Genomic DNA, 12316 nt, shown 5'->3' on the forward strand with positions numbered 1-12316 from the left:
AACTAATAGAAAAAGAAAATATTAACCTGATTATGCTTCATATCCCATATTTTAGGCAGTTACATATAAGATAACCTTATGACTTAAGTCATTTATCAAAATCTATTTTGTAACATACAATACATACATATAGATCAACATGCAATTTGGGGGTATATAAAGTCATTTTGTGGTAGTATATACAATCGATTTACACAGGAAGTAAGTATTTATTCATTTAATAGAGCTGGATCATACATATACAGTTATTGAACCTTAAATCAAGGATATGTTGATGCGATTGGCAAAGATATGGGCAAATCCCCAAACATTGAATCTCATGTTTTTAATGTTTTCTTAAAATATGACAACAATAATAAAGAAAGTAGAGTGCATGAGAGGAATGTAAGGGCATTTCATGCAAATTGATCTTATAGTAAACATATATTTTAGCTTATGGAGTAAATAAATTTGTTTTACTGCTTCACTTATCAGAAATCCATACAAATTATATCCTTCTCCAATTAATTCCTATCTTAAAAATAGGGCTATATTCCACTGGGTAAGTCCTCATCCAAGAAAAAAATTAAATCACATTTAAGAATACAGTATTTTCCCAAAGATGTACTTAAAGAAAAGCAATAATCTCTTGAGAAAACTATTAAAATTCTAAAATAAACCACAAAATAGAAATACCAGAGACTCAGAATCCTATGGGGGAGAGTTTCATGTCAAAGATTCTCACTGTAGTTTCATTTCATTCCCAAGTGTGACCACTCCAATCTCACTTTATATAACCATGATTTAGGCCAGATTCTATGATTCAGTCATGTGGATTTCACTATTCTAAAAGTATTCTCTTATCAAACTCTTCTTTTTTTGAGTGATGAGATGGAGCCATTAATAGCTTCTAGCTGATTAGAGTTTGCTTCCTTTAGAAGTTGTCATGTAGAAAATATTCAAGGATTTTGTAACTCTTTGTAATCTTAAACTTTAATTTTAACTCTTTTTTTTCTTTGTGATACTTCATAATGAATGAAATAATGAAGTAGCATATTCACATTATAAATGTACCAAGTATTTGTAATGAAATAAAATATTTTCTTGCTTAATATATTATTGAGAAGCAACATGATATAGTAGATAGAGGACCATCCTGGAAGTTAAAAAAATTTGAGTTCAAATCTTGCTTCTGCTACAGATCTACTTTGTCACATTCAGGAAATAACAACCTTTCTATCTTTCAGGCAACTCTCAAAGACTGTAAGCTAAAACAGTACTAGCTAGTATTTCTAGAATGCTTTAAATGCTGTAAAATAATTGTTCATATATTATCTCATTTGTGCTTCACAATAACCTTTCATTAGGTGCTAATATTATCCATTTTACAGATGAGGAATCTGAGGACAAGGCAGATTAAATGACCCAGGGTCTCACAGTTAAGAAAATGTAGGGAGGATATGAGTTGAGGTCTTCCTCATTCCAAGTCCAACACTCTTATCCACTGTACCATCTAACTGCCTATATATGTGTATATATATATATATGTATAGTAGTAGTAGTAGAGGAAATTTCCCCATTATGAGTTGACTACACAAAAGAAATCAAATGTCTGTCTTGCCTCCTCTCCTTCCTCCATGTGAATTTTTAAAAACATGTTCTTGGTTATACCTTCATATATATATATAAAATATAATTTTATCTTTAGAGTGATTGGTGATAGGTTGAGAACAGAAAAGATTTTCATAGGAAAAATAATAGGGTGGTAATCAATCAATCAAAGAACAACTTATCTCTTGTTTATGTCATTGTCTTCTCTACCCACCTGAAGTGATGGACACCATAACTCATCCTACTATATTGAAAAAAAGACAATGCTAGGAATTTTAGGGAGGAGTAATATTGATTCATTGAGGGTAATAGTCCAGGAATGAAGGTAAGTTGTTATTGTCTTTGTTGTTGTTGCATTTCTGGACATATTTGATCATATTTCTAAAGATCTGAGTTGCATAATCAAACTTATGAATCACTTATTCTATCCCTTGTGAATAAAGAGGATTGATAACTATCATAAGGTCTACCAAACAAAGATTTTGAAAGAAAACAAATAAAAAAGTCATTTGACCTAATAATAGATTTATATGATGATCATCTATTTATTATAATTTTCCCTGAAATACAATTATCCTTATTTTCTTCAGAGAAGGAGGGAAAATCAAGGTAGTTGAATGAGTAGTTTAATGTTATTTAAGCTTCTCCTCGTTACCACAGAAGAGCTAGAAATGTGCCAAATAAACTGTAACAATAACAACAACAACTTAAAGAGGTGAAAAATACCTTATAAGGAAGACCTTATTAGGGGGGAAAATCAGCAGAAAAACTGAATAATTAACCCGAGAAAAAAATAATAATACAATTCACAAGTACCATGGTGTCAGAGAACCTCAGGATAAAAATTGAGAGGAAGAGAATAATTGTACAACAACTATGGAAGACTACAGTGGAGTATGGAATGAATACAAGAATGCTGAAAGTGGTTTCAAAGCATAAAAATAATGGATGGAATGGACAAGGAGTGAAATAGAAATATAGCATAGAATAGAAGCTGGGGAATTTAGCAAAGTAGCAAAGACCCTTAAAATAAAAAGAGAAGGTAGATCTGAAAAATCCAATGATACAGCAAAAAGCTTTGGAGCAAAATCAAAAGATAGTAAAACTGAAAAAATCAATTACTCAAGTAAGCACTTATTACTCAAGCACCTGTTATGTGCTTGGAACTGTGTTAGGCTCTGAGGAAAAAGATTAAAATGAAATAGAACCTGCCCTTTAATGAGCTTACATTACATCAGAGGAGAGATTTATTATCGTTAACAATTAACTTACAAAGCAGGCCTAGTACACAATTTTAGGATTTTGTCTCCTCAAAAACCAGGATTAAAAAAAAAATTAACACCATAGTTAATTAAATCATAAAACAAATTATCAAAAGTATTAGATGGGAGCAAAATATAAATTAATACAAATGACAGAGATAAATATGATGAACCAATACTCATATTCAGAAAAGTAAAATAATTTGAGTTTAGTTTTGACTTTGCCTTGTTATTGAAATAAGAAATACTATGGGGAAAGAGAAGAGGAGGGAAGAAAAGCACTTAGATCTTCTCCTAATTTGACTACCATAGAAGGGATCTCATGAACCTCATAGTATCTAAACTAAAAAAAAAGAAGGTTAAATAAAAGAGATGGAAAGAGAGACAGAGTCAGAGGCTGAGAGACAGAGACAGAGGCAGAAAGAGACACAGAAAGAAGGATAGAGAATGAATGCGAACACATTTACTAAAAATATATAAATTAAACAGGACACTATGAGGTTTTGTAGTTTGGGGGATAGAGAGGAAATTATCATAATAAAAACCAACAGCAGATGTTTATAAAAGAAAAGACAAGATAACAAGAACAAGTAGTCAATGCTTAAATTGAGAAAGAGGTGGGAATGAAAGAGACTGGATGAGACTGTTCTAAGAAATATTAACTGACACTCTAGTATAGATTTTACACATTTTAAAAGAAATACCATAATAGAATATCTTGTAAGGAACTTAATAATCATCTCTATGAATGTGAATGGCATTAACTTACTCATAAAATGAATGAGGATGACAGAAAGGCTTAGGAGGCTAACCTCAAATCTTTGTAGCATTAAGTCAACAAAAAGCTTCAAAGAGAACTATAATTGAGAGTTGGAATAGAATGCATTATGGCCCAGTTGAGTTTTTTTTTAATAAAGCAGGATTGACAATTATAACCTCAGAAAAAAAAATCTCCATAAAATAGACATAGCTGAGAGAGAAGGAGAGGGGGTGATATATTATCCTTAAAGGTAGCATAAATAATGGAAAAAATAGGAAGGAAGGAAGGCCTGCAATGGCATCTAAGGAAAATCTAACAGAATAATTACAGGACAATTGCTGTTGGTGACTTCTACATATATCTTTCCTTACAACTATATATACAAAACCTACACACACCAAAAAAAACAAAAAAACAAAAACAAAAAATAGGAATTTCCTTAATCATGGCATAATTTACATTTTTATCACAGAGTAATAATTTCTAAACTATCATTTTCTTATATTTCTGACATGTTTTATACTATATTTCTATATAATAGACTTTTAAGAACATATCTATACTGTGCTTTTTATTTTTGCTTTACTTCAAATAAAAACACATGAGGAACACAGCCCTTTTTTTGCTATAGAGCTGCTCTATCCATCCCAAAAAGTTTCTGCAGCATGCAGCTATGAGAACTTAAAAAGAAAAAAAACAAACTCCTAATAAACACCATAAGGAATGAAAGCACTAACATAAGACTACAGCTCCCCCTGTCATATATAACATTCTCTTCCTTTAACTAATATGATCTTTTAACCCACATGGAGATGCCCATTTTTCAAGCTATGTTTTACATGTAGAAATAAAAAGTGATACAATCTCAGCAGCTGCTCTGATTAGAAAAGAATTTGTTTCCTTTATTTTATGCTTTGGCTGAATCCTTAGGAGGTATATCTGAAAGACCACTTCCAGATGGTTTTTTAGGAGATCCTTCTAACAGTTTGCCTTCTGTCAAATTATGGGAAGAATGCTTTCAAGATAGTCCATCATGGTGATGTCAGTGTAAATGCTGGAACTTGTGTAATATGTTGTAATATACTGTATAAAATACCTTGACCTAAATGGTAATGCCAGTAGCCACTGAGTTCCTGGCAAGGGAGCTTATAGTAAAATATTTATTATAATAAAAGTGATGGGGAAAAAGTAAGTGGAGAAAAAAATAGTATTTAAATTACATTCTAATTTGTCTTTAAGTCACATTATGGATGTTAATTATTCATAATGTTAGCATAGAATAATATATTGAATAAGAAGCCTGAATCAAAGAATCTTAGCATCATAAGCAACCTCCAAGATCATCTAGTCCAACTTGTAAATGATCAGGACTCCTTTTCTACCATATACGTAACCAGTGGCTTGTCCATTGATTTTTCATCCAGAATATTCCTCAAGTCTCAGCACTCCTTTTTAATTCTATCACCACTTTAATTTGGTCTCTCACTGTCTTTTTTCTTGTCTATTGTAACTGCCATTAATTAATGACCTAGAGTTTATTTTCTTTCTTTCATTTTTCATACTGCTGTCAGAGTAACCTTTCTAATGCATAATTCTCATCATTGGACATGCTGGTGTCAATTGGTTTTCTATTGTCTATCAAAGAAAGTGTAAAATCTTTCATATGCCATTTAAGAACCTCCACAATAGGAGCAGCTAGGTGGTACAGTGGAGTCAAGAGGACCTAAGTTCAAATCCAGCCTTAGATACATAACATTTACTAGCTGTGTGACTCTGGGCAAGTCACTTAACCCCAATTGCCTCAAAAAAAAAAAAAGAAGAAAACAAAGAACCTTCATAATCTTGTGCCAGTCTACCTTTTCAATAATATTTCATGGTACTCATATGAAGGTAAATTTAGAACTGGAAGAAACCTTAGAGTTCATCCAAAATAACTCCATTTTATAGACTGAGATATAGATAGATAGGATAAATGATTTACTCAGGGCCACTCAAATAGATTTTGAGTTTAGTGCATTATTCACCAAGATACATTGCCTCTTGCTTATATGTTTTCTGTTCTTCAGTCAAAATTGATAAGAAGCCAATGTGGTGCAGTGGAAAATACACTGGCCTTGGAGTCAAAACATTTGAATTCAACATCCAGCTCCATATATTAATTAACTGTATGACTTTGAGCAAGCTATTTCTCTTGTCTGGGTCCAAGTTTTCTCATCTGTTGGTCCATTGTTAGCACAGGTTTGTGCCTATGCTAACAATCTATGTTTCTGTGCCTGTTCACAAATCTTAGTCTGTTCTCTCTTGTCTTTGTGCACACCTTTCTCTATGCCTAGAAGATTCTGCCCCATTTTTATTTATTGACATATATTTTCTTCCTTGAAGGTTTACTTCAGGTACAATCCTCCACAGTTACTCCTGATCCCTTCATCTAGAAGTGATCAGTCCCTTCTTGAATTTCTTGAAGTCTTCTGTATGATTACTTTTGTGGATTTAATATCTAACTTAAAGTTGTACTTCTCATTAACTTACTAGACTATAAGGTCTGTAAGCAGTGAGACTGTCTTTTTTCATCTATGTATTTCTTAGTACATTGTTTTGTACAAAATTGAAGCATAATAAAGTTTAGTTTTATTACATTTTAAGGAAAGTACTTTTCAACCTGCCTTTATATATTAATAAAAGAAACACTTCAAAAACATAAATTTATTATTTCTATTACCAAAATAATTTGTTTTATTCTAAACAATGTTTATTCTAAACAAAGCCTTGAAGGTTGCTTATGATGCTAAGATTCTTTGATTCAGGCTTCTTATTCAATACATTACTCTATGCTAACATTATTAGTAATCAACATCCACAATGTGACTTAAAGACAAATAAGAATAACAAATAAGAATGTTAATAAGTAGAAAACACAAATTACTTATTACTTTGGTATTCAATACTAAAATGAACATTTTAGCTTAATGTACAAAGCTATAGCTTAATAGCTTAATGACAAAGCTCAAAATTATAATTTAGGGCTTTTTCAGAAGGTGATAGAGATGTTTACTAGCAAATAAAACATAAGATTACATAGGAAAAAAAAAGAAGGCACAGCATTCTTGTGCTGTAGGAATCCAAGGAGTATTGCTGATGACATTTCTCTATCATCATGTCAATTCCTTAAAAGTGAGGTCACTAGCTACAATTGGTCTGTGATGGGTCAGGTGCTATATGACTGGGCTAAAGGTGTTGGAAGGTAAGTGGCTAGTTTTTTGAATGACAAAGCCAGAGCACAGAAAGTTTAAGTGACTAATCAGGGAAAATAACACACTGAAGAATAATGTTACCTGTTCAGTCTACTAATCATTGAATCCTGATTCGGAAAGGCTGACTATGTTAAAGAATTCATTTCTTTACCCTAGTTTCTCCCTCTCCTTACTCTACTCTCATACCACCATATCTGAGATGATAGTTATAGAATTATAGCATTGAAGGTCCTAGACACCTTTGAATCCAACCCCTCCATTTTACAAATAAGGAGAGTAAGATACTGAAAGATGTCTAAAGTTGAATTTGAATTGAGGTCTTCCTGATTCCAAGTCTAGTGCCTTCTCTCCTCTACCAAGCTGCCTCCCATGTACTTTCCTTATATACTGTTTGTAGTATAACTTACATGATGGAGTCTATTTGAATATTTTGAAGTCACTCTTTTGTTCCTAAACCTAAATACACTAAGAAAATTAGTGACTAACATTCAGAATATGTAGCATAGTACATCAACCTTATAAAATTAAAAATTTACAATAAGAAGGGAGAATATTGGTTTTGCCCCTCTTATTCCATATGTACCTTGTGAGGTAAAATGTACCCTGGTATTTAAAATAACTCTTAAGGCTAATGATATTTTACATTTCTTTAGAATATTATAGATATATAATTATATATCTACATACTTATAAATGATTATCTTTTATAAAAATACCATGATCTATATCTAGAACTCCCCATTGCTATTGATAAAGTGATTAATGAAATAGTTTGTATTATAACAAGTTGTTGTAGCCTAATATGCACGTAGTTTATAAGACTAGAGAATGAATACATACACTAACTTTTCTCTGTGCAGGTTTCTTTTCTTTTTTTTTTCTTTTACTTTTACTTTGGTCTTATAATAAATAACCCCTACAGAATCCTGAAATCAACCCATGCTTTGGGGCATGATGGACATTCAGAAGCAATCAGAACACCAATGAACATTTGACCTCATCAATTCACTCAAGTTTCGTTTACTTCCTATTGGTATTAATACAATTATAGGTGGATAATTGGATAGATGTTTGGCTTTACCTTTGCTTCAATCTGCTTAGTATCTGGATTCTGAAACAAAAATTTGATTTTGCTTTTGCCGTCATCTGAAGAACCTTTAAGCTGAGAAAACTTGTACCTCCAAAGTACAGCCTGAAGGAAAAAAAAAAAAACACACATACACACACACACACACACACAGAAAAGATACAGGTCAATGAAATTAATAACAAGCTGTGGAGAAAACTAAGAAACATTTTCTTTAAAAAAAAACCAACATCATATAATATGAAAGGAAAACAAGTCATTTCATCTTAATTTTAGATCAACTCACATATCATGGTAGCCAATGCACATAAATACAAGTATTTATCATAATATCCCTTGGTTTCATGACCTTTGCAGTCACTGGACTAAGCATACCCCTAGGTTTACAAATGACTTAAAATAAAATATAATTGGTCAGATACTAATGAATTCTTTTAAAGATATAAATATGATTTTAATGAAGTGTTGTTTAAAAATGTAATCTCATGCAGCTAACTTCAAATACTAAATATGTTTATAAGAAAATTTGATTAGTAAGTAGAAAACACAAATTACTTATTACTTTGGTATTCAATACTAAAGTGAACATTTTTATTTGATAATGCTATAGCTTAATGACAAAGTTCAAAATTATAATTTAGGGCTTTTTCAGAAGGTGATAGAGATGTTTGCTAGCAAATGAAACATAAGATTACATAGAAAAAAAAGGCACAACATTCTTGTGCAGTAGGAATCCAAGGAGTATTGCTAATGACATTTCCCTATCATCATGTCAATTCCTTAAAAGTGAGGTCCCTAGCTACAATTGGTCTGTGACGTGTCAGGTGCTATATGACTGGGCTAAAGGTATTGGAAGGTAAGTGGGTAGTTTTTTTGAATGACAAAGCCACAGCAGAGAAAGTTTAAGTGACTAATCAGAGAAAATAACCCAATGAAGATTAATGTTACCTGTTCAGTCTACTAGTCATTGAATCCTCCTGATTCAGAGGGGTTGGCTATAATACTTGGGCTTCAGAATGCCCCCAGATTGAAGAGGTCAAATAATAGATACAACATACCCACAGTGTCAATGACATGTTGGAAACAAGGGATGAAATGTACGTGTAGAAGGAAAAACACAGACACATCAATAGGAGCACCACTTGCTAGTTCACTCCTCATTCATTCTCTCTGGCTTTGGACCAGTCACTGATGTGGAGAATGCCTCAGTTGTAGCTACTTCAGCTGACATTGGAGAATAGGTCTGGCTGAACTTAGCTAGATATGAAAACATGAGGGCAAAGCATACAAACAACACTATGGATCCTGATAAGCTATGGCCTCTACACAGCTCCAGCTTTGAATGAAGCATCAGTTAATAAATACTTTTATTTCATTTTCTGTCATTTTCTTTACTAACTCATTTGAGTTCTCCCCACAATGTCGAAAGAAAGTAGAGCAGATGTATGTGAGATATAACCCTCATTCAGATAGAAATTTCACTTTATAGCAATTTGCTTTAAGATATGATGTATGCTAGAAAACTATATTCTTGAAAATAATTAAATGTATTTTAATTTAATACAATCTCTTCTTTGACATATTTTGCTAATTTCTTTCAATATCTTTTTTATAATGTGTTGCAGCCCATCATACATGCAGTCTACATACCTCCTGGGGTTCCTCATTTTCTTTGAGACTAGTAGTATTCTCTGTCTCACAATTATTCATCAACCTTTGTACAATACTAGTATTAAAGAAGGCAATTCATTTCAAGGAGAGGTTTAGGGATATTAAGAAGGACATTGAAGTTTCTCAAAGGTAAACAATCTGTTTCATACCTCTTGATCTGTTCTAGTTCCAACTCATTATGCATTTGCAATATCTGTCTAAGATACACATATAAACACACTGATGGATGAGCTCTCTAGGTTGTTTAAGCATTTAAAAAGGTGCATGAACAAAAAAAGATAGGCTTCCCAGCTGGTAACGTGTTAAGAATAAGGCATAACTCCTTTGTTATCCTTTCAGTTATGAGAGGTAGCTAGGTGTCACAGTGTATAGTGTTGGACTTGGAGTCAGGAAGACTTAAATCTAGCTTCAGATACTTACTAGCTGTGTGACCCAAGGCAAGTCTGTCTCAGTTTTCTCATCCATAAAATTGGTATCATAATAGCACCTACCTTCCAAAGTTATTATAAGGGACAATGAGATGATATTTGTAAAGTTATTTGTAAACCTTACAGTACTATATAACTTCTAGTTGTTATTGTTATTGTTATTATTGTGGCTAAAATATATTAAGCCTTTCCTTTTTCCTCAGTTCATTAGGTGGAGAGACAGTATTCTACAGTGGATAGAATGCTACATTTGAAGTCAGGAAAACATGGGTTCAAATTCTCTTCCAATCCACAACTAGCTGTATGAACTGAGTGAGTCACATAACCTCCTTTGGCTTTAACTTCCCCATCTGCAATATGAATGGGTAAGAGGAGAGTGGAGAGTTGAACTTGACAACCTTTAAGGTCCCCTTCAGCTCTATATCTCTGAAAATATAACTTAGAGTGGCATAGACAAAATTTATACAGGATGGATTGCAATCAACACTTTGGAGAGAATATCCACATTTTTGAGATCATAGTTCCATTTGAGTAATTTAAAATTATTCAACAACATATCAAAAGCATTATGCCTCCTGAGATTCTTTAGGACTTTAAATTCAACCAATTTCTCAAAAGTTCTAACAACTTTCAATTACATTCTGTAATCATAAGGTACAAAAATTACTTTGAAAGCTAACTGCAGAGTCAATTCACTCCAAGACATGCAGATCTCCAGCTGCTTTTTTCCCCCCTCTCTAAAAAAGAAATCAGGAAGCATTTTTCATACTTGGTTACATTATGAAGTGAGGGTAGACAGGAAGGGGGGAATAACAACAACAATGAAAAACTACTTCATATGCAGGGAAAATAACAAAATCTCCTAAATTCAATATGAGGGGGCAGCAATGTATCATTAAAAAAAAGAAAGAAAATATATTGTGTCTGAACCATAATAATTTGTCCTTATTGGTACTGTTTAATACTCTACCTGGATGCTTTCAGTCTTTGAATGAGGGCATGCTGCTTGGCCTGATTCTCAAAGGCACATTATATAACATATGGTCCATTAAGTACTCATTTAATAGTTATGAAAAATGTAATAGCTAGTCTAGGTAAAGTATGAATTGCTACCAACTGTGTTTTCTGAAGGTGAACAAAGCAATAATTTGATGGTTGACCAACCTGGAGTTCTAAGGAAAGTATTAAAAAACTTTTTTTCTCCTTCTCTTTCTTCCCATCCTCAATGGCAAGAAGAATAAACTTCCATGACATTTGAGAGAAAGTTTATCAGCTGTTGATGGCCACAAGATCTTTAAAAAATAAAAAGATTTGCTAACTTATTTTTACTAGCTTGTTGCTTAGTCATTTCAATCATGTCCAACTCTTCATGACCTCATTTGAGGTTCTCTTGGCAAAAATAATGGAGTGGTTAGCCATTTCCTTCTTCAGCTCATTTTACAGATGAGGAAACTGAGGCAAACAGGTGATTTGCCCAGGCTCACAGAGCTAGGAAGTGTCTAAAGCCAGATTTTAACTCAGGTCTTCCTGACTCTATACACTTCTCCACCTTGTTATTTGCTATAAAAATGTAGGTGTAGGCAGCATCACATGAGAAAGTAAGCCCAATACAGTGAATAGCTTATTATAGGTATTAAGTAAATAGTTATTAGTTGATTAATTGCTCCTTGATAAATAAAGTCCTGAACTCAGAGTCAGATCAACCTGAATTCAGATTCATCCTTTGACACATTATACTTGATTTTCAAATCAATATGGAGCCAGTGGACTTTATTGCATAGGGGAGACATGCTTTATGAAAAGCACTTTGTTAAGTATGTATAGACAGAGGACAGATAGAAGAAAGAAGAGACTTGAGAAAGAGACACCAATTAGAAGTCCCCTTCAAAAGATTACAAGGGCTTGAAACAAGACAGTGATTATGGAAATATTTAGAAGGGGTTCATTGCAAAAGATTCTGTAGAGATAGAAATGACAAAATCAGGCAATTGATTGGATATGTAAGTTGAGGGAGAGTAAGGAGGAGAAAATGACTCTGTGAAACTGAGTAACTAGAAGGATTGTGATGCCTTTTACAGGAATAGGGAAGAGGAGTGGTTTTGAGGGGAAAGCTCAGCCATCTGACAATCCCCCTCTTTTTGTATAGTTATCTCTTCCACATTGTGACTTTCCCCATTATGGTTTCAATATATCTCTAGTCGGCATAAAAATTTAAATGGGAATTTTGGGGAGTTTTGTGGAAGCTGCAGATAGCACACAAAGGCAAG

General features: G+C 32.9%; 1 protein-coding gene across 1 annotated transcript in view; it reads right to left on the bottom strand.

The window, feature by feature from the left end:
- Nucleotides 1–12316, bottom strand: part of LOC114031732 (gamma-1-syntrophin) — a 488334-nt gene that overhangs the window by 21105 nt on the left and 454913 nt on the right. Inside the window, exon 16 of the mRNA XM_027846876.1 lies at nucleotides 7945–8055. Coding sequence (XP_027702677.1) covers nucleotides 7945–8055 — 111 coding nt within the window. The remainder of the gene's footprint in view (nucleotides 1–7944; nucleotides 8056–12316) is intronic.

The sequence above is a fragment of the Vombatus ursinus genome, unplaced genomic scaffold, assembly GCF_900497805.2.
Source record: "Vombatus ursinus unplaced genomic scaffold, bare-nosed wombat genome assembly UNPS02015255.1, whole genome shotgun sequence".
Lineage (NCBI taxonomy): Eukaryota > Metazoa > Chordata > Mammalia > Diprotodontia > Vombatidae > Vombatus > Vombatus ursinus.